This window comes from Salmo salar, chromosome 29 (genome assembly GCF_965601325.2).
Source record: "Salmo salar chromosome 29, fSalSal1, whole genome shotgun sequence".
In the NCBI taxonomy this organism is placed as follows: Eukaryota; Metazoa; Chordata; class Actinopteri; order Salmoniformes; family Salmonidae; genus Salmo; species Salmo salar.
In genome coordinates this window covers 18,734,657-18,757,655 of record NC_138319.1, presented here as the reverse complement: position 1 = coordinate 18,757,655, position 22,999 = coordinate 18,734,657, and the positions used below count along the sequence as shown (strand labels likewise).

Below are 22,999 nucleotides of genomic sequence, written 5' to 3'. Positions count from 1 at the left end.
GATAACATATCAAATGCATGAGGCTTCCATGCCCAAAACTGCTACAGCACTTTCTTGATTGAAACAACTTAGACTTTTAAAGGGGGCGAACTCACAATCTCAGACTGCAAGTGTGTGGGGGGGGGGGGGGGGGCATGGACAATATTTCTCAAATAAATGGCAACAGAAGGGGGGCACTGAGTTTGGGGTGTTAAAAATAATCTATCGACAGGCGTTTGTCTCTGTTGACCAAGCTGCCATATGGGAATGTCTGCCCAACATTAATGTCTTTGAGGTGTCAAAATCAAGATGGATAAAATAAAATGTGATTTTTGGCTAAAACACAAATTCAGTGTGTCATTTACATTGAGAAAGAGAAAATACTACAAAGGCCTCCACTCCATTGCACATTTTCATATTTATATAATACATATAATTTGTCCAACAAGGTTTGGGTCAATTCCATTTTAATTCCAGTTAATTCAAGAAGTACACTGAAATTCTAATTCTTGTCAATGCTTTTCATTGAGGAAAAAAAAAATGTGGAATTAGAATTTGGTTTACTTTCTGAATTAACTAGAATTAAACCCAACCCTGATGTCTAACTGACTCAGCCACAGAGTCATCTAGGGTCCAGGGACTTGCCCTCTAGGACCAGCTTGATCTCTTTGGCGTCCAGCGTTTCGTACGTTAGCAGAGCCTCAGCCAGCGTCTTGTGCTCGTCACTGTATGTCTTCAAGAGGTTTTTGGCTCGCTCATACGAGTCCTGAATAAGATAGAGAATGATCATTGAATGTGGACAGAAAATCTGAGCAGCCTATAAAATCTACATTTTCAAAAGAAAGAGTGAATATTGAATACTACTCTTCAGAATGTGGAATGATTATTGATGGGTAAATACGATCCTTAACTAAATAGAATTTAAAATGTGGTCTTACATGAGCAGTGGGGGGAGGTTGGGGAAGCTTACCTTGAGCAGGACCCTCACTTCCTTTTCGATGGCAGCCTGAGTCTCAGGGCTCTGTTTAGTCAGGTCAGCATAGGTCATGACACCAAGCTGAAACAATGGAGTTTAGTCTTAGGTTATGGGCAACAACAACAAAAAATCATAAACGATTTTGATTTTCTTGCACTTGTCTTTTCTTACTAGCATGGACTTTGCTGATAGCATCTTTACTGGGGGAAAATTGACTTACTTTGACATGTGGTTGTCTCACTTAGCTGCCTTTAGATGAATGCACTAACTGTAAGTAGCTCTGGATAAGAGCGTCCACTAAATGACTGAAAAGTAAATGTAAAAACGAACACTTATGCAACAGCTGCTCCGTTATGAACAGTGGATAAACAGCGGAGGGCGGCGTGGGTTGCCAGGTCTGTGGCACAGTAAATAAATCCCTCATTTAATGGTCGGCGGAGAAGGTTAAGTATATGATTGGAACAAAAGAGTTAGACGGCTGGAGGAGAGTGATAAATGACCCGCGAAGATTTAGGCTATCGACAAAAAACAAGTCTGTCCCGCTTACGAAATTGATCCCCCTTATGTGCTTCAAAATTAAATTTGAACCAAGAATTGGGCTGTTTGAGCTGCACATAACCTCAGTAGACCTATGGACTGTGGATACGAGGTGGGTAGTAGATTAAATCTCTCCGTTTTGAGTCGGAACACAGGGCTGAGGAAAGGATTAGGACGAAAGTCTGGAATGTGTGGGCACATACACACCAGCCACATCACTGAGATCCCTCCAATCATGTGCAAAGCCTGAGAATGGCATTTCTGCACAAAGGCAAATGCTACCTTCATGGTTTACAGATATGGGCCTTAGGTGAATTGGTGAAAAAGCCTTGTGACGCGATATTAAATGCATTATCTAATATGCAGACTACTAGAATAGTTATGAACGATTTTTGTCTTCAATAACTGTCGTCAATCCAACATTTTATGCACATGAGGTATAATCCCTTACCTTGTCACTCATTCCGAACCTGGTCACCATCATCTTGGCTATTTTAGTTGCCCCGTCGAAGTCACTTGATGCTCCTGGAAAACAGAGCCACCACAATACAAGAGTAAGGATGAGATAGCAATTTTTTTTAAATGGTTGAATCATAGAAATATCGATCATGCAAAAGGTATTTTCATAGCAGACTTAGCAATACATTTAACAACTGCTCTAAACTGTAGTTCAGTTGGTATAGCATAGCGGTTGCAACGCCAGGATAGTGGGTTCGATTCCTGGGACCACCCGTATGTAAAATGCATGCTCGCATGAATGTAAGTCACTTTGGAACAAAGCACCTACTAAATGGCATATATCAAAGCTTTTCCTCACCGGTTGTGATGTAATCGTCGCCGAAGATGAGTTCCTCGGCCACGCGGCCGCCCATGCTGACGTCCATCTGGGCCAGGAGCTGAGCACGTGTCTCGCTCCATCGGTCATTCTCTGGGAGCATGGACACCTGAACAGACAGATGAGGACAAATTCGTTTTAGAGACAGACCATCCATCTTAGGTAAACCATTGCTTAATAGTACTTCTCTGTTCCTCCTGAAATGTTTTAAGGCAGGCCCGGAAGCCCCCCGGAGCTACAAACAGTGCTGCCAACTTCGAAATATAGTGGTTCCCAAAATTTGCCCACAAATTATTATTATTTTTTTTTTAAGGGAACTCAGTCCAGCTATAAACTTACTCTTGACAGTTGTAATAGTAGAATGCACAAGGTGAAATTTGGAAATTGGGTAGTACATCATCAGTTCCTCTTGTCATGTCAGTCATTGCATACCTTAAAGAGCTATTTATAACTTGTTTATAACTTTGCAGCTTTAAACCTGCAAAATTCTCTCCACCAACAAGAGGGGTGTGAAAAGTGTATGTCATGAACATTGATTATGCCCATAGAAACATTCATGGCGCGGGATGTTAATCAATGCTGGAAGGGGGGACCCAAGTGAAAAAGTTTGGGGAGCCCCTGGGCTAAGTAACAGTAGAGGGACAATGCACCTACTCTGCAAGGTATTTTCCTGTACAATGGAGCACATTCTGGGATCCTTGTATATAAAGAAAATGGCTTAGCAAATCGAAACACGTATGAAATTTAACAATCAACATTTTTCTTTTGATCTTACATGCTGGTTGTTAATTTGTCAATGGCATCGCTAATCAGAGAAGTCATGTCAGCGCAGGTGCAAGCATTTCATGAAGACATACCAGGGCGTCAAACACTTTTGGCCAATCAAAATGCAATGCCCAGTCCTACTCACATGGCCGAGAGTGGGTCCTCGGGGCATGATGGTGGCCTTGTTAATGGGCATGGCATCTTTTGTGTAATACGCCACAATGGCGTGGCCTGACTCATGGTAGGCTGTGATTTGCTTGTTCTTCTTATCGATTTCCACACTCTTGCGCTCAGGACCTTCAGTATACAGAGAGAAAGCAATTTAGTCCATCATTAACAGTTCAAGAGTCCACCTTTGATTAAGTCAAACACTCAACATCACTCACATTACTGAGGTGCAGGTTTACTCCAGCATGTTTAACTGAATTCCAACCAGAGAGATAGGACTGCTCCTAATCCTAACAAGCATTATAGTTATCAAACTGTAGGTCCTATAACAGTATGGAACAAACTGAAGGAAAGCCCACCTATCCCTCAGAAAATATCTGTCCTAGAGAACAAGGGGGATCCTGACCGGACGTTCATTGACCTGACATTCTTACTGTCTAGATTAGAATGTCTCTAACGTTAAGCGCTCTCACATGGCAGGGTGTGTGTGTGTTTCTGAATCTGTATTTCTGTGAGTGAGTGAGTGTCTACATGCATGTGTGACTACCCACCCATGAGAATCTTATCCTTGGAGAACTCCAGTTCCTTCATGGTGACCAGGTCCAGGCCATCCACCGCTGCCTTCAGGGCCGCCTGGTTCACCAGGTTCTCCAGCTCCGCCCCAGTGAACCCCACCGTCCCCCTAGCAATGATTTCTGCGTTCACGTCTGAATGAACAGAGACAAAAGGAGGCTAATGTCAGTCCCAAACAGTGGGCTCTTTCATGCAGGAATTCAGGGGGGCAGCCGTGACACCAAGTGATTGGAACCTCTCAATGAGGTTGCTAGGTTTACCATGGCTAAAATACATGAGTCAGTTGATATACTGTCTAAGCCAGGGGTTTTCAAACCTCTCCTCCGGGACCCCCAGCCACTCCATGCATTTTAACTATTCCACAGCTAGCACACCTGATTCAACTTGTCAACTAATCATCAAGCCCTTCACTAGGTGAGCTAGTTCAGGGCTACAACTAAACTGTCAAACATCTTGGGATCCCAGAAGAGAGGTTTGAAAACCGCTGGTCTAAGCAACCGACAAGAAACCTACTAGGATCCACTTTGATCTTCTGAAGGTACCAGTTGAGGATCTCCGTGCGTCCTTTCACGTCGGGCCGAGGGACAGTCACCTGCATGTCAAACCTCCCTGGTCTTACCAGCGCACTAACAAAAACAGGAGTAATGGGTTAATGATTCCATTGCTGACAGGTTGTATACATTTAGAACAAAGTAACTGCTCCAATCTGAAGTGTGTCAATGACAAACGCATTCTACAATCAAATGAAAAGCTTCTCTGTCAATGGAGCAAGCTTAAGAAATCTATTCAATCTGTAAAGCTTAACGGTTACAGATTCCACTATAAAAATGTAAAAGGTCATTTTCGATTGAGCCGACATATGCAACCTTTACCGTGAATGCAGTCTCTGCTAAGACGGGAACATTGTCTTTAGAATTTAAATCACGCTGTAGAGCTGAACTTCAGCGATGCGGATTGAATAGAGCCCTAGGAGCGGCTCTATTTTCGACTCCATTCAAAATGGGTTTGTTCCATTTACACCACTTTTTTCCGGCCCTGTGACCAGCTCTCAAGGAGAGAACTTTGAGGGCGACTTTTCCAGTAATCTCACCAACAACATCATTCACGTCGAGGAGGATCATGGCCAAAGGCAGCATCTGATCTCCGGCCACATGGGAAGTGTAGTTCCCGCTGTGCAATTTGCTTCAGTTAAAAGGTGCAAACCGCAGCAGCTACATCCATTTTTGGACTCATTAATTCAATGTATCCATTGATTATTGAAGAATATAACTTATGCCGCTTAGTTCAACTGTTGTACCCCATCAGAAACCAAAATATAAGCTTGCTCGGGAGAACGCTTTGTTATCATTTCAACTGCTGATTGCCGCTTTAAAGAGATACTTCAGGACTGCCAATGAAGCCCTTTATCTACCTCCCCAGAGTCTGATGAAATCGTGGATACCATTTTGATGTCTCACCGTGGACTTTGAAGGAAGTTGCTAGCTAGTTTTTGCGCAATTGCTAACTAGCATTAGCACAATGACCGGAAGTCTATAATAACTGTTAGCACTGGCTCGCAAACCCCCAACTTCCTTCAGACTGGATGCAGACATAAAAATGGTATCCATGAGTTCATCTGACTGGGGAAGTAGATAAAGGGCTTGATTGCCAAAATCCCAAAGTATCCCTTTAAGCACCAGCCTTATTCCCATGTGACCCACATTTCATGTGTGATTTTGCATCTCTGAGCTGCTGAAATCCAGCAGTGTAAAAGCGACCCGTAGAACCTTTAAGACCTGGCGGCCAGCCAGTCAGCCAGATCCTGACAAAGGGACCAAGCCGACTGGCTGGTGAAAAGCCCATAGAAACACCAGTTACTACACACTGTAAACATACTTATCCAAAGCCTCTGCAAAGTTTGTAGCGCCAATAACGATGACCCCTTCATTTGGTTTGAACCTGTAAAATATCAACACATTGAATAACGACAATGCGAGTCTTGTGATTAGCAACAGGGAAACTTAAGTCCAACTTAATTTATCAAATTCTCCGATGCAACACACACACATACACATACATACTATATATATATATTCAGAATTTTTCTTACCCATCCATCTCTGCCAGTAGCTGGTTGATGGTCTGTCTGGAGTAGGGGTGCATTGGAGACTCAATCCGCTTTCCCCCCACACTGTCAAGCTCATCAATGAAGATAACACAAGGTGCATTGGCTTTTGCCTCTTCTGCAGACCAAACAGCGGGAAAGAGATTTAGGTGTCTTGATAGCTTCCTTTGCTCAATTCTTCTCGTTCGTGGACACTGATCAGAAAGGACTTGATATGTGAAAGTAATGTGGTGGAAACCTATCAAGTCCTTTCACCAATCAGCTATCATCAAGAGTGACAGGGTGAAGGATGGTCAGTCAGTGTATTGACACAGCTTTTAACCTTTTCTGGGACTTACTGAAGAGGTTCCTGATGCGGCTAGCTCCAACACCAACAAACATTTCGTCAAATTCAGATCCCGAGGCGTAGAAGAAGGGGACGTCGGCCTCTCCGGCTACAGCCCGAGCCAGGAGTGTCTTCCCTGTGCCTGGGGGGCCGATCAGGAGGATGCCTGACAGAACGAGAGAGGCCACAAATGAGTGCAACATGGACACATTGAAGGAATGAAACAATGGGTAAAGGGAAGGACCCTACAGATCAGGATGCAATAAATAAGTAGAAGGAAAGAAGCTTGTGTGAGCTGGCGCTGGAGCCCGTTTCTGTAGAGTGAGGCAGCTTGATGTACAAGTACACCCCCTGGACAGGACGCTAGTCTATCGCAAGGCCTTACCCCAAAACATATCTCCTTAATTCGGAGTGCCAAGCAGAGACGCACCAGGTCCCATTTTTATTGTCTTTGGTAAGAGCTGCCGTCTGTGTTTCGTTCTTGGCCTCAGGCGGGGATCGAAATCCCAACATTACAATCTTAGGGCGGACACTAACCTCAAGTGTATTCTAAACATTTACAGAAAGACAGACCAACAGATTACCTTTAGGCAGCTTCCCTCCCAGCACAGTGAACTTCTGGGGGTTCTTGAGGAACTCGACCACGTCCTGCAGTTCGTTCTTGGCCTCCTCCGCCCCCTTGACGTGCTCAAACGTCACACTCTTCACCTGGACTGGGTCCACTTGCGAGTCCAGGCCTGATGTGGTGCGGAACCTCACTGTACAGGACAGACCCACAGCAACTTAGTCAGACCAATGACAAAACCTGGGAATCTCTATTCATCATGGAAACAATGCTAGACTATAATTTTCCATGAACTATTGCTTTTGTTCATACCACTTTCATCTTCCACACAAATGAATTGAAATAACCATTTACTATTCAATCATTCATTGTTTAATGACCAAAGGTTACATTTCTGCTAAATAGTCCAGCTAATTCCAGACAGCTGACTGATAATTTAAAGTATATTTTTCAGCATGATCAGGCAAACAGCAGCACTTACAACTATTGCTCTTGATGAAGAAGCACAACACAAAAATCACAATAGGGTGATTCATGCAAGCGTAGGAATTGAATTGAAAACAAACCAGCATCAGAAAAGGAGCCTTTACCCGAGAGAAACGGGGTTCTTGACAGGCCGTAGATTCCCACGAGGAGGAGGACCAATAGAATCAGCCTGGTCCTCCTTAGTGAGTCTGTCAATGGAAGATGGAAGTATCACATTTATATATTTCTAAGTGATTTAGTTCAACTCTGCAGTGCCACCTTGTGAAAACTTGGTGGAACTGCTAGTAGTGACCATGGGCTTAGTGCTTCACTGTAACTGGCAGTCATGATTGACATAAAGCATGAATACATCTGCTAGGAGCTAAGGTATGGTTAAAATTAGCTGTCTTCACTTTAAAATATTTCTCAATGATGACTAACATTTCCTTTAAAAAGGGTCAATCTACATCACATGTTTTACCTTTAAAATAATCATATTTACCTATTCATTCTTGAAGAATATAACTTATAAATGCCTCATGAGCTGAGTTCAACTGTCGTACGGCATCAAAACCCAAAATATAAGATTGTTTTATTCCATTGTTTACAAACAATAATTGTAAAATCCTGTATAGCCTCAAAACATGGTTAAAACTATAATGTTGATGTCATGGATGGTCAGTCCTTGCATCTATACTCTATGAATTTGAGTGGTTACATTTCTCCAGCCCCATCCCTCAGCTGTTTACTAAAAACAGTGGCGGCGTGTCATCTTTGTTATTGTTTCAGCTTTGCCTCTTTAAAAAAAAATATATATATGCAAAATAAACTTCCTGTTTGTCACTCTAGGAAGGGCATAATGCTAAGCGACTAAGAAGTAAATGTATTTATGTGATGTATGAAGAGAGTTGTGCGACGTGCCTTGTGTCCTCTGAGTGAAGGCCTGGGACTTCATGAAGCCCTCTGTGAAGCCAGACTTGAAAGAATCTTGTTGGTCACCTGGCAGGTTCTTCAGCTTTACCACTTGGTCCAGACTCTCTGCCTCCGGGGCCTTGTCTGGTCTCAGGAGGAGACCCTGTGACAGTGTGTGTGTGTGTTGTGAGAGAGTGGGAAAGAGAGCATAATGTATGGGGGGGGGGGGGGGGGGGGGGGGGGCAGAGGTTGAACATGAAACAATGGGATTAAAGGTCACAAGACATAAAAACGGGTCTTTCCACATGAGGGAGCGCAGTTAAAAATAAAATAAGTGAAAATGTCCACTACACCATAAAGAACAACTGCCACAGAGATAGTGGGTTTTGCCTATGAAACTCCCTCTAAAACGGTGTTACAATTTTATAACATATCCCAGTACAAGTCCATCTTCACTTTGCACTTTTAGTGTGTTCGGTAAAGTTGAAGACAACAGAACAGATACAGTGGGTTCATGCCAAACTCTGTCCAAGAGGGCATTTGGAGAGTGGATATGTGACTTATGTAGTGCAACACTGGCTAACCTTCATGAAGGTTGTGGTGTATCCCTCCGGTTCCGCAGGCCCCGCATAACCAGACTGCACGCGTCTGCTCTTCCTCAGAGTCTTGAAGCCTCGGTTCTGGACCCTTACTGAGAGAGCGAGAGATCAAACACAAAATTACATTTCACTATGTTATGTCACAGGGGGGAAATATGATCACTTTTTAGAGGGGGGGAGGGGGGGGGGGGGAATTTGTTTGCGCATCGCCCGGTGCCCCAGGTGGGTGGAGATTTCACTTCAGGACCAATGGAATGCTATAAAATGTGCAAACTACTCCCACCCAAGACACCAGCATTGCAAAACAAACACAATACAAGTTAGGTCAGGATCTTGGAATGTGGTTTGTCCCAGAACATATCAGTGTAGAGCCCTGTGTTTTGCGCAATCATGTAACATAGTAAGAGTAAACCTTATACAGAAATGACAATTACACCAAAAAAAATTAAAGCAATTGTCTGAGGATGGTGCATGTCATGATTATGCAAAGCACAAGGCCCTACTCAGAGTTGTCACGATACCAGAATTTTGACTTTGATGTGGACAGCAACACGACACCGCAAAAAACACACATATATGCATACATATACATGCCAGTCACAGAATGGCACTTAACCCAAACAGAAACGACAACCATTGGGCCTTGAGTTCAATATCATTACACTTTTCACGTCAACATTTTGAGACAGCCATATACGCATTAATGAATCAATTCTACAACACAATCCATTTGATTGTTTTTACCAAACTACATAACTTAACCGTAATCATTTATTTGAATGGTAAATCTATTGGTAAATAAAGATGTAACTTAGGCCTATTCACAATACAGGTGAATACATGTGTGTGCATGCATTGAGTTACTGAGCTTGTTTTGGATGACTGCATGGGGCTACAGATGACAAACAATTGGTTTCATTTCCATTGGGGACTTAATGTACTGATCAACAACATTTGCATAGAAGTAGGTCACTTTAGAAAAGTGTGTGCCCTCTAACCAGTAATGACATGCACGAGGCAAGAGCGGGGCAGCCCGTCTGAGCCCTGTTTGCTGAGGCAATAGATCATCTTTGGGAATGACGTGACTGAGACGGCAAATTAATAACATTTTGATAGCAATGCAATGAGCTTGCAAATCAGCATATTTTGCATTATGGTTTGCAGATTATCACAGACAAAGTACTAGGATAGTCAGTTGATGTTTGCTTCAGCTGATAGCTAGCAAGGAAAGTTAGCCTACAAACTGGAAGCTACCTGTATCTTCTTGCATGCGTTTCAAGTGTTTTAGCCTGTATGGACATTGTTTTGTGAACAGTAATTAACAGTTAACACTAATAACAACAAGGTAACCAATGTAAAACATACGGGGTCTGTAAAATGTTACAGTTACAAATAGAAATCAAATTGGAAGGACATCAGAAATAGAGGAAGGACGAAAAACTAAAAATATAAGTAAGGTAAAATAAATTGTCTGTAAAATGTGTATAATATGTATAAACTGAAGGTAGAAGCCTAAGTGTTATTGTTTATTAGTTTACTCCAATTGGGGGAGGGGTGGTAGGTTTTGCAGGGAATAATAAAGGTATATTCTAAAAAAGTATGTGTGTGTATATAAACTCAGCAAAAAATAAATGTCCCTTTTTCAGGAACCTGTCTTTCAAAGATAATTCATAAAAATCCAAATGACTTCACAGATCTTCATTGTAAAGGGTTTAAACTGTTTCCCATGCTTGTTCAATGAACCATAAACAATTAATGAACATGCACCTGTGGAACGGTCGTTAGGACACTAACAGCTTACAGACGGTAGGCAATTAAGGTCACAGTTATGAAAACTTAGGACACTAAAGAGGCCTTTCTTCTGACAATGAAAAACACCAAAAGTAAGATGCCCTGGGTCCCTGCTCATCTGCATGAATGTGCCTTAGGCATGCTGCAAGGAGGCATGAAGACTGCAGATGTGAACTGGGAAATAAATTGCAATGTCCGTACTGTGAGACGCCTAAGACAGCGCTACAGGGAGACAGGATGGACAGCTGATCGTCCTCGCAGTGGCAGACCACGTGTAACAACACCTGCACAGGATCGGTACATCCAAACATCACACCTGCGGGACAGGTACAGGATGGCAACAACAACTGCCCGAGTTACACCAGGAACGCACAATCCCTCCATCAGTGCTCAGACTGTCCGCAATAGGCTGAGAGAGGCTGGACTGAGGGCTTGTAGGCCTATTGTAAGGCAGGTCCTCACCAGACATCACCCGTCACCTATGGGCACAAACCCACCGTCGCTGGACCAGACAGGACTGGCAAAAAGTGCTCTTAACTGACGAGTCGCGGTTGTCTCACCAGGGGTGATGGTCGGATTCGCGTTTATCGTCAAAGGAATGAGCGTTACACCGAGGCCTGTACTCGGGAGTGGGATCGATTTGGAGGTTGAGGGTCTGTCATGGTTTGGGGTGGAGCGTCACAGCATCATCAGACTGAGCTTGTTGTCATTGCAGGCAATCTCAATGCTGTGCATTTCAGGGAAGACATCCTCTCTCATGTGGTACCCTTCCTGCAGGCTCATCCTGACATGACCCTCCAGCATGACAATGCCACCAGCCATACTGCTCGTTCTGTGCGTGATTTCCTGCAAGACAGGAATGTCAGTGTTCTGCCATGGCCAGCGAAGAACCTGGATCTCAATCCCATTGAGCACGTCTGGGACCTATTGGATCGGAGGGTGAGGGCTAGGGCCATTTCCCCCAGAAATATCCGGGAACTTGCAGGTGCCTTGGTGGAAGAGTGGGGTAACATCTCACAGCAAGAACTGGCAAATCTGGTGGTCCATGAGGAGGAGATGCACTGCAGTACTTAATGCAGCTGGTGGCCACACCAGATACTGACTGTTACTTTTGATTTTGACCCCCCCCCCTTTGTTCAGGGACACATTATTCCATTTGTTTCACATGTCTGTGGAACTTGTTCAGTTTATGTCTCAGTTGTTGAATCTTGTTATGTTCATAGAAATATTTCAACATGTTAAGTTTGCTGAAAATAAACGCAGTTGACAGCGAGAGGGTTCTTTTTTAGCTGAGAGAGAGAGATAGATATATATATATACAAACACACACAGTGCCTTGCAAAAGTATTCACCCCCTTGGCGTTTGTACTATTTTCTTGCATTACAACCTGTAATCTGAATGGATTTTTATTTGGCTTTCATGTAATGGACAGACACAAAAATAGTCTAAATTGATGAAGTGAAAAAAATAACTTGATTAAAAAAAATAGAAAATAAAAAAATATATAAAGAGGTGGGTGAATGAATATGTATTCACCCCCTTTGCTATGAAGCCCCTAAATAAGATCTGGTGCAACCAATTACCTTCAGAAGTCACATTATTTAACTAATTAAGTCCACCTGTGTGCAATCTAAGTGCCACATGATCTCAGTATACCTATATGTAAGTCCCAAATGGAAGGGAAACAGATTGTCATCTGTAGCACCATAGACTCCACTGACAGCCAAAACAAACTCAATAACTCAATGCATGCAGACACTGCTATTGAATATGCATTCACCTGTAAGAAGGCCTATACCGTCTTAATTTACACAGTTTATCAAGAGATTTACCATTCAAATAAAAATGATGTATACTGAATAGAAATATAAAACGCAACTTGTAAAGTGTTGGACCCATGTTTCATGAGTTGAAATAAAATATCCCAGAAATGTTCCATATGCACAAAAAGCTTATTTCTCTAAAATGTTGTGCACAAATTTATTTACATCCCTGTTAGTGAGCCTCTCTCCTTTGCCAAGAATCCAGCCACCTGTCAAGTGTGGCATATCAAGAAGCTGATTAAAACAGCATGAAATAAAATGCCACTAAAATGTGTAGTTTTGTCACAACACAAAGCCACAGATGTCTCAAGTTTGCGGGAGCATGCAATTGGCATGCTGACTGCAGGAACGTCCAAGAACTATTGCCAGATAATTTAATGTTAATTTCTCTACCATAAGCTGCCTCTTAATGTCATTTTAGAGAATTTGGCAGCACGTTCAACCAGCCTCAGACCATGTGTAACGACGCCAGCCCAGGACCTCCACAGCTTCTTCACCTGCGGTAAAACTGAAGAGTATTTCTATCTGTAATAAAAGCCTTTTTGTGTGGGAAAACTCATTCTGATTGGCTGGGCCTGGCTCCCAGTGGGTGGGCCTATGTCCTACCAGGCCTATGCCCTACCAGGCCCACCCATGGCTGCAACCCTTGCCCAGTCAGGTAAAATCCATAGATTAGGGCCTAATTTATTTATTTATTTAAATTGCCCAATTTCCTCCTATGAACTGTAACTCAGTAAAATCTTTGAAATGTGTGCATGTTGCGTAATTATTTTTATTCAGTATTGTTAGATTGGTAAAAAATAAGTCAAATGTATTGTTTGATTTGAAAATTCTCATGAGGGTTGCTGGGTACATTCCACAGATGAGGACCACAGTTATGGTTCCTTACCAGGCCAGCATTGGAGCTCTGAACAGACGACTTGTAGAGGACTCTGGTTTGGTCTGTGGAACATTGGCGATCCAAAAACACCCAACTTTGTGTTTGACAACCCTATGGAAATGAATACAAAAGGTCAACATAAGACTACCAAAAATACACAAGTGCTAATGACTGCTTGTTATAATTTGACTGCAAATATACCAACATTCTTGATACACACAGGAAATGGTTGAGAGTGAAAACACAGCAGTGTTGCCGTCCTTGACACAAACCGCTGTGCCTGGCACCTACTACCATACCCCGTTCAAAGGCACATACATTTTTGTCTTGCCCATTCACCCTCTGAATGGCGCACACACACAATATCCATGTCTCAATTGTCTCAGGGTTTAACAATCCTTCTTTAATCTGTCTCCTCCCCTTTATCTACACTGATTGGATTTAACCTGTTAGGTCTAGGGGGCAGCATTTGCATGTCTGGATAAAAAAAATGTACCCGATTTAATCTGGTTACTAATCCTACCCAGTAACTAGAATATGCATATACTTATTATATATGGATAGAAAACACTCTAAAGTTTCCAAAACTGTTTGAATGGTGTCTGTGAGTATAACAGAACTCATTTGGCAGGCAAAACCCTGAGACATTTTCTGACAGGAAGTGGATACCTGATGTGTTGTATTGACTTTAAACCTATCCCATTGAAAAACACAGGGGTTTAGGAATATTTTGGCACTTCCTATTGCTTCCACTAGATGTCACCAGCCTTTACAAAGTGTTTTGAGTCTTCTGGAGGGAGATCTGACCGAACAAGAGCCATGGAACGATGATGTCCCATTAGACACCTGGCGCGCGAGTTCATGTTGGGTACCCTCGTTCCAATACGTTATAAAAGAGTATGCATTCGTCCACCTTGAATATTATTCATGTTCTGGTTAAAAAAGGCCCTAATGATTTATGCTATACAACGTTTGACATGTTTGAACGAACGGAAATATATTTTTTCCCCTCGTTCATGACGAGAAGTCCGGCTGGCTTACATCATGTGCTAACGAGACGGAGATTTTTGGACATAAATGATGAGCTTTTTTGAACAAAACTACATTCGTTATGGACCTGTGATACCTGGAAGTGACATCTGATGAAGAGAATCAAAGGTAATGGATTATTTACATAGTATTTTCGATTTTAGATCTCCCCAACATGACGTCTAGTCTGTATCGCAACGCGTATTTTTCTGGGCGCAGTGCTCAGATTATTGCAAAGTGTGATTTCCCAGTAAGGTTATTTTTAAATCTGGCAAGTTGATTGCGTTCAAGAGATGTAAATCTATAATTCTTTAAATGACAATATAATATTTTACCAATGTTTTCTAATTTTAATTATTTAATTTGTTACGCTGACTTGACTGCCGGTTATTGGAGGGAAACGATTTCCTCAACATCAATGCCATAGTAAAACGCTGTTTTTGGATATAAATATGAACTTGATAGAACTAAAAATGCATGCATTGTCTAACATAATGTCCTAGGAGTGTCATCTGATGGAGATTGTAAAAGGTTAGTGCATCATTTTAGCTGGTTTTATGGTTTTGGTGACCCTGTCTTTGACTTGACAAAACATTACACACAACTCTTGTAAATGTACTGTCCTAACATACTCTAAATGTATGCTTTCGCCGTAAAACCTTTTTGAAATCGTAAAACGTGGTTAGATTAAGGAGATGTTTATCTTTCAAATGGTGTAACATAGTTGTATTTTTGAAAAATTTGAATTTTGACATTTATTTGGATTCAAATTTGCCGCTCTTGAAATGCACCTGCTGTTGATGGAGTGCACCACGGGTGGCACGCTAGCGTCCCACCTAGCCCCAAGAGGTTAACAAGTGACATCAATAAGGGATCATAGCTTTCACCTGGTCAGTTGTCATGAAGAGAGCAAGTGTTCTTAATCTTTTGTATACTCAGTGTACACCCAACCACAAACCTCCTCACCATGTTTGTTGTGGAAAAAAGATTCTGTGGAGACATGGGACGTCCTCCATCTTGAGGTGGCTGGGCCGTCTTCCGAGCCCAGTGATGGCAGTAACCTGTTGAGCAGCTCATCCAACTGACCCACCCTCAGGTCTGACAGCCCCAGGTCCCTCAGGTTCACAGAGGGCTGTGGGGACAGGAAGTCAGTGTGAAGGAGACAACTGGCGTAATGACCTAGCGTTAGCTAGCCTGGTCCCTGATCTGTTAGTGGTGTGTGCATAGCCAACTCACCACCACAGGGGTTGCCTTTTACAACCCGTACCCTAGCTTACTGTTCCCTCATTTAATAGTAATTTAAAGGGACTGGTCAAAGATAATTTGGTCTGATGGCAATCCAGTACAGTTTGACAGAATATAGTAAAAAGATGGCTATAGAATAAAGTCATGAGATCAAGGCTAAGTTGAACCCTTTGAACTGAAATCAGGCTTCTTGACCAATGTCCTAAGAGGCTGAAATAGCACATATGTTGGCACTCATCCAAGTGAAACAAGACAGTACTCAATGCTGGGGAACTATGTTATGTATAAGCCCTTGATCATGATTCAGTTTCATTACATTACACATAAGAGTCATTGGACAAAGGCATCTTCTGTACAGGGGAGTTTTGTTAAGAGCCCCAATGCTCAATTTGAACATTAACAAGTGTCGCTTACGGAACGGTTTTGGAAGCATATATCAGCGAGAAATTATTTTCAAAAATCAAACATTTAAATTGATACACACCTTGATAGGGTTAGTGTTCCCACACTGCCATAATCTCCATGTTACAGCGTTTGTTTATGGCAAACAGACAGAAGACCTGTGCTAATAATACTCAGCCTCCAGTATTTATGCTGCAGTAGTTTATGTGTCGGGGGGCTAGGGTCAGTCATATCTGGAGAATTTCTCCTGTCTTATCCGGTGTCCTGTGTGAATTTAAGTATGCACTCTGTAATTATCTCTTTCTTTATCGGAGGACCTGAGCCCTAGGACCATGCCTCAGGACTACCTGATATGATGACTCCTTGCTGTCCCCAGTCCACCTGGCCGTGCTGCTGCTCCAGTTTCAACTGTTCTGCCTGCGGCTATGGAACCCTGACCTGTTCACCGGACGTGCTACCTGTCCCAGACCTGCTGTTTTCAACTCTCTAGAGACAGCAGGAGCGGTAGAGATACTCTCAATGATCGGCTATGAAAAGCCAACTGACATTTACTCTTGAGGTGCTGACTTGTTGCACCCTCGACAACTGTGATGATTATAATTATTTCACCATGCTGGTCATTTATGAACATCTTGGCCATGTTCTGTTATAATCTCCACCCGGCACAGCCAGAAGAGGACTGGCCACCCCTCATAGCCTGGTTCCTCTCTAGGTTTCTTCCTAGGTTCTGGCCTTTCTAGGGAGTTTTTCCTAGCCACCGTGCTTCTACACCTGCATTGCTTGCTGTTTGGGGTTTTAAGCTGGGTTTCTGTACAGCACTTTGAGATATCAGCTGATGTAAGAAGAGCTATATAAATACATTTGATTTGAATTAGTCATCTAGCATGCTCCGAACACCTGTGTGTAAGCATAACACGGGCAGTGTAGCAGAAATGTAGTTGTCAGATGGAGGCATCCATAGCTGTATGGATCTGTGCAAAACTGCTACATTAAGTTTATTTTTTATTTGAAGCATTCTTTTCTCCCTGATGAAAAATAAGGGCCATATGCTTTAAAAAGCCACATCGCAAGTGATGACTACTGACGCTTGTAAACGTTTTAACAAAGAGACGGGATTGTAGGTCACGTGAGCTAGTTGTGGGCGAAGCTAATAGCTGAAAACTGTAGGGAGAGGGTAGAATGCCGCCCCGAGTTTGAGCGTTAGTTACGTATATGTTGTTCCATGCTATAAATATACAAGGTCGTGGTCTAGCAGTGATGTGAGAGTATCGCCACCTACGCAAGCCAGGCTTTGAAATGATGTACTGCTGCATTTCTAAGGGACTTTCCTCAGGCCAAGTTACAACAGATAAAGAAAGTTCTCTTGTACGAGCCCAAACATCTGCAAATATGTTTGACTCCGGTGGCCATAATCATCTCTAGCCAATTGATGAGGCAAAATAACACCAGCACATTGGAGAGCTGTGAGTGACATATCTGCAATGATGCTGTAACTTATCCTCAGTGTCCATGTCTCATGATATTGATACGTTTAGTGAACGTCACATATCTTTAACCTCAACATAGACACGTGTTCGCTTGGGGAGCTACGCCGAGCCTGTAAGATCTGGTGGCACCACACACACCATGGGCGTATTCATTACAAACACGGACGCAAACGGAACAAAACGGGGAGGGACCTACCTGAATTTGTCCCATAGAAACTTGTTTTAGACTAATGATTACACCCCAGGAGTAAAAAAAACAAACCTTTTATGCATGTTACACGTTAGTCAGTCCAAAGTCAAACTGGGGCTCTTGAGGATTGTGTATGGGGTTTGGGCTAGTTGTGTAGTTAAGCTGCTTTCATGCAAGCTACAGCACAAAGGTTGAAACAGCTTGTGTAAATTGAGAGGCTTCTCCAGTCAGAGGGAGAACTGCAACAGTGTTTCGCCAGAAATAGGCAGAGGGTATAACAAGAAGAATCCCTTAGAACTGTTTACCACCTACGATTGCCACGAAGTAGGCTTATTTTATGGGCGAGACTAAGGGGCCTTTTCTAACCAGCATCCTATTGATTGATAGCCTGACTAGCCAAAATCTATGACTGAACCTTACTTTAACCTTAACCTAACCCCTAACCTTAATCCTAACCTAATTTTAATTGGAAAATAAAATATTGCAGACCTGCCAACCCTGTCCAACTTTTTAGAGTACCAGACGCACGCGGCAAATTGGAGATTCAACTCGCGGGCAGCACACGCCGAATTGGGGTCAGTGGCAGTTCTAAACCATTTCAACTGGGGGGGCCAAGCTGGGGCCAGTTGTACTGTTAGAGGGGCCAGTTACATTAGACGTTATTGTTGTCATATCGTTTTCTTCACTGCATTGCAGGCATTACCAGGCAAAAGACCATGTTCCGCATTGCCACTGTCTAATAACGGATGTTATTAAACAAATAATAATGGGGCGGCAGGTAGCCTAGTGGTTAGAGCGTTAAGCCAGTAACCGAAAGGTTGCTAGATCGAATCCCCGAGCTGAAAAAGTAGAAATCTGTCCTTCCGCCCCTAAACAAGGCAGTTAACCCACTGTTAAATGCCTTGTTCTTAACTGACTTGCCTAGTTAAATAACATAGAAAAAAAAGAAAAGTTATTTGTTTAGGTACATAATGTACAAACGTCTTATCCACGATAAAAAAACAAATGTCACTGATATGATAAGAACAAATGTTTGAAGCAGAGCATCAGTATCAAATAAACATGTTATCCATAATACAAATGAAAAAGCTATGATAGGAAACAGTGGGTGAGAACAAATCTTCTGGAGACCTTCAAAATGTTCAGGAAATCATTTCCTCAACAGATTTGCCTGGTAGCTAACAGATTTAACCTTCCACAGCAGGTCATCTGGGTAGACTTCTCTGTGGCAAACAGTTCCTCTGACAGCTTTACTGACTGGCTGCAATAACAAGGACTTGCAAAATTAGCTGCTAATTTTGTTATTGCATGGGACCTATGCTTACTTGTTTTTCATGAGCAGATGTGCTTAGACAAACCTGTTAAACAGGGCCAATCACTAGGGCCAGCTCACAAGTACTGGCTTTTTAGACACAGATCCGAATCCACACAAAGCACAACCATTTTGAAAACAAAAACAAATGATCGCGTCGACACAGACCGCAAACTGGCTACATAAAGCGTAAGTAGGCTAACGCAAAGGGAATCTGAACGCTGTTCGCTAGAAGAGTCCGCTGTTACCGCCTATGTAAAAGGTGCCTATTGTATTTCTTTGCAGTGCATAGATCATTTCAGATTTTTGAAATTGATAAAAGCTTAAATCTAGTTCAAAGGTATTTTAGAAGCATTGCCTCTAGAGCCAATACCGAACACTCATTCATTCTTCATCGCGCAGTCTTCATACCTCCCGACTGCATTTAATGACAAGATGTGTATATTTATTTTTTATTATACTTTTGTAATGTTTTCTTGTGACGTGGATCATAATTACATTTACAGTCTATCAGGTTGCATGATCCTCGTAATGTTATGTGGAAAATACAACTAATGGGACGCAGAATTAAATCTATATCACACTCGCACAAATGTATTTGCATTTAATTTCTTTCACTAGCAAATGAGAGTCAACTGCTAGCCCTTTAGAGCCCACTGAATGTCCATCTTATGTTCACTAAAGTTAGGTTGAAACAATTAGTGTTTACCTTTCCACAACACATGGAGTCGAAATGGGATTTGGCCATGTGTTAACGTACAGCTGACAGTCGGAAAACTCAGCATCACAACAAACAGGAGGAGGGACAGATACGGGATAGCTACGTCCAATAATGATGTATTAATCTCCATGTCCACTGACACAAACTCCGAAAAAGTCTGTGTGTTGCAGCTCGAGAATCGGGATGTTAGATTTAATCAGGGGATACATTTTTTATTAAAATATATATATAAGTATATTTTTAAAAAACAGGCCTGTTTCATTTCTGCATACTTTTAACTCAGATCTCATACATGGACAGAGAATTGCATAGTTGGTATGCAAAATGCGTGCATGTTGGCAGGTCTGGAAGTCAGCCAAGTCCCCTTAGTTTACCTCTGTGAGCAGCGGGTCCTGCTCTGGTGTGACATCTTTTTGCAGACCCTGGACAGAAGCTGTTACCGTGGAGCTGGCTGAATTCTTCAGGGAATGAAGGGCACTGATGAGTTGGCTAATGAGTTGACTTGTTACCTAGGAGACAGACCAGAGAGATGGAGACATTGGAAATTCATGAGACATACATGACTTGTGCTGGCATATTATTCTGATAAACAGTACTGGTGTGGATAACTGCCAAGTTGTAGGCTATGTATCTACGTAAAACTAGTCAGTAGTTTTCCTATAACGTTAACCAACTGACCTGTTTTGACATCTGGGGATATTCATTTCTATTATGTTAAACATTTTCTACATTCTCATGCCATTGACAAGAGTGGTCGGTTATGACATCAGTATTGTCATTCACAGGCAGGTGCAAATCAAGCTATGCTTTTACCGCAATAGCTGGATTATGCAAGTGATTGATATTATACTATAGCATAACCAACTAACGTTTGTCAGCTAGTTGGCTAACTAGTTAACCTAACGTATATTACAAGCTAACGTTAGTTAACAAAATACTGTAGCTTAAAATAAACTAGCTAAGGTTAGCTAGCTGGCCAATTTAACTTCGTCGTTACTAGACTCACTACGCTAGTTGGTAACTACGTTAACTGGCTAGTTGGCTAGCTACGAAGTGCTGAAGTTTGTGGCTAACTAGATAACCGTCTGGTGCGGTGGACCAGCTGTTGACAGTTAGCTAATGCTAACTTGTACCTCATTGTTAGCATTATAGCCTGGTCCACCAGGCTAGCTAGCTAAATAAGCTTGATAAGATAACTAGACAATTAGACTTGCGGCTGGCTAACTAAAATAGATAACTTTAACAGCTAAGTCCATGTGCTGTCGCTTATATCGAGCTAATTTAGTTAGCTGCTAGCACTTTCAAACAGCTAGCTAACGTAGCTAGGTTATATCAGTCAGCTAACGTTAACAGTAGCTAACTATGATTGCTAATCACTATGAGTGTCAACTGCTTTACCTGTGGCTGGAACGTCGTCGAGAAGGAAAACATTATCACAGCAACTTGAGGGTTGGTATGTCAAGACAGACCCTCAATGTTACTGAATATACCAACTCCTCCTGGGCACTGTCCTTTTTTTCTCTCCTGTGACTCAACTAGGTACTTTCTGATGAAAATGGCTTCTCAAAGGTCAACAACGTTACGTGACCCACGTCTGGAAGAAATTACTACCGGTTGGAACCAACGATGTATATAAACTTTAGATAGCATTGACACTGGTCGTCCATATTATTACTCCCAAGTTGGAGCAGTCCTCCATAGGAATTAATGATATTCTTCAGTATTTAATTTAAATGTTTCAAGGACAGCTTGAAACAGCTTCATAATATAATTAAAAGGTATGTATTAAGGTGTTTGTAATAGAATAACGTGGCAAACAATAATACATGCATTTCTATACGTTCCCTCCAAATAATTACAAACACTGTTACCACCGACAAATCCACTATAATTGAGAATTTCAATAAGCATTTCTCTACGGCTGGCCATGCTTTCCACCTGGCTACCCCTACCCCGGTCAACTGCCCGGCACCCTCCACAGCATCCCGCCCAAGCCCCCACCATTTCTCCTTCACACAAATTCAGATAGCTGATGTTCTGAAAGAGCTGCAAAATCTGGACCCCTACAAATCAGCCGGGCTAGACAATCTGGACCCTCTCTTTCTAAAATGATCTGCCGAAATTTTTGCAACCCCTATTACTAGCCTGTTCAACCTCTCTTTCATATCGTCTGAGATTCCCAAAGATTGGAAAGCTGCCACGGTCATCCCCCTCTTCAAAGGGGGTGACACTCTAGACCCAAACTGCTACAGACCTATATCTATCCTACCCTGTCTTTCTAAGGTCTTTGAAAGCCAAGTTAACAAACAGATTACCGACCATTTCGAATCCCACCGTACCTTCTCCGCTATGCAATCTGGTTTCAGAGCTGGTCATGTGTGCATCTCAGCCACGCTCAAGGTCCTAAACGACATCATAACCGCCATCGATAAGAGACATTACTTCGCAGCCATATTCATCGACCTGGCCAAGGCTTTCGACTCTGTCAATCACCACATTATTATTGGCAGACTCGACAGCCTTGGTTTCTCAAATGATTGCATCGCCTGGTTCACCAACTACTTCTCTGTTAGAGTTCATTTTGTCAAATCAGAGGGCCTGTTGTCCGGACCTCTGGCAGTCTCTATGGGGGTGCCACAGGGTTCAATTCTCGGGCCGACTCTCTTCTCTGTATACATCAATGATGTCGCTCTTGCTGCTGGTGATTCTCTGATCCACCTCTACGCAGACGACACCATTCTGTATACTTCTGGCCCCTCTTTGGATACTGTGTTAACTAACCTCCAGACGAGCTTCAATGCCATACAACTCTCCTTCCGTGGCATCCAACAGCTCTTAAATGCAAGTAAAAGTAAATGTATGCTATTCAATCGATCACTGCCCGCACCTGCCCGCCTCTGACTTAGAATACGTGGACAACTACAAATACCTAGGTGTCTTGTTAGACTGTAAACTCTCCTTCCAGACTCACATTAAGCATCTCCAATCCAAAATGAAATCTAGAATCAGCTTCCTATTCCGCAACAAAGCATCCTTCACTCATGCTGCCAAACATACCCTCGTAAAACAGACTATCCTACCGATCCTCGACTTCGGCGATGTCATCTATAAAATAGCCTCCAACACTCCACTCTACTCAACAAATTGGATGCAGTCTATCACAGTGCCATCCGTTTTGTCACCAAAGCCCTATACACTACCCACCACTGCGACCTGTACGCTCTCGTTGGTTGGCCCTCGCTTCATACTCGTCGCCAAACCCACTGGCTACAGGTTATCTACAAGTCTCTGCTAGGTAAAGCCCCGCCTTATCTC

General features: G+C 42.6%; 1 protein-coding gene across 2 annotated transcripts; it reads right to left on the bottom strand.

Annotated features, from left to right (window-relative positions):
* Window positions 1-378: 378 nt before the first annotated feature.
* On the bottom strand, window positions 379-21,250 carry LOC106590300 (ATP-dependent zinc metalloprotease YME1L1). 2 transcript variants are annotated; one of them, XM_014181151.3, is made up of 18 exons: window positions 21,083-21,250; window positions 20,059-20,193; window positions 15,294-15,459; window positions 13,308-13,409; window positions 8,789-8,895; window positions 8,214-8,367; window positions 7,394-7,501; window positions 6,847-7,020; window positions 6,276-6,428; window positions 5,923-6,055; window positions 5,709-5,771; window positions 4,347-4,459; window positions 3,812-3,967; window positions 3,238-3,389; window positions 2,310-2,436; window positions 1,944-2,017; window positions 950-1,036; window positions 379-745 (listed from the first exon to the last, which is right to left on the bottom strand). In XM_014181151.3, exons 1-18 carry the CDS (start codon window positions 21,113-21,115, stop codon window positions 602-604), a joined length of 2,181 nt encoding a protein of 726 aa, XP_014036626.1. In that variant the 5' UTR covers window positions 21,116-21,250; the 3' UTR covers window positions 379-601. The 2 variants fall into 2 exon arrangements, with proteins under 2 accessions (XP_014036626.1, XP_014036627.1); XM_014181152.3 differs by having other exon boundaries at window positions 7,418-7,501.
* Between the last annotated feature and the right edge of the window lie 1,749 nt (window positions 21,251-22,999).

What these genes read in the sequence shown, in the direction of transcription:
- LOC106590300 (XM_014181151.3), bottom strand. Translation starts at nt 21,115, where the DNA reads ATGTTTTCCTTCTCGACGACGTTCCAGCCACAG. An exon ending in CTTCACTCAGAGGACACAAG is followed by an intron (nt 7,502 to 8,213) that starts GCACGTCGCACA and finishes TTCCATTGACAG; the next exon opens with ACTCACTAAGGAGGACCAGG. An exon ending in CCGCATCAGGAACCTCTTCA is followed by an intron (nt 6,056 to 6,275) that starts GTAAGTCCCAGA and finishes TTTGGTCTGCAG; the next exon opens with AAGAGGCAAAAGCCAATGCA.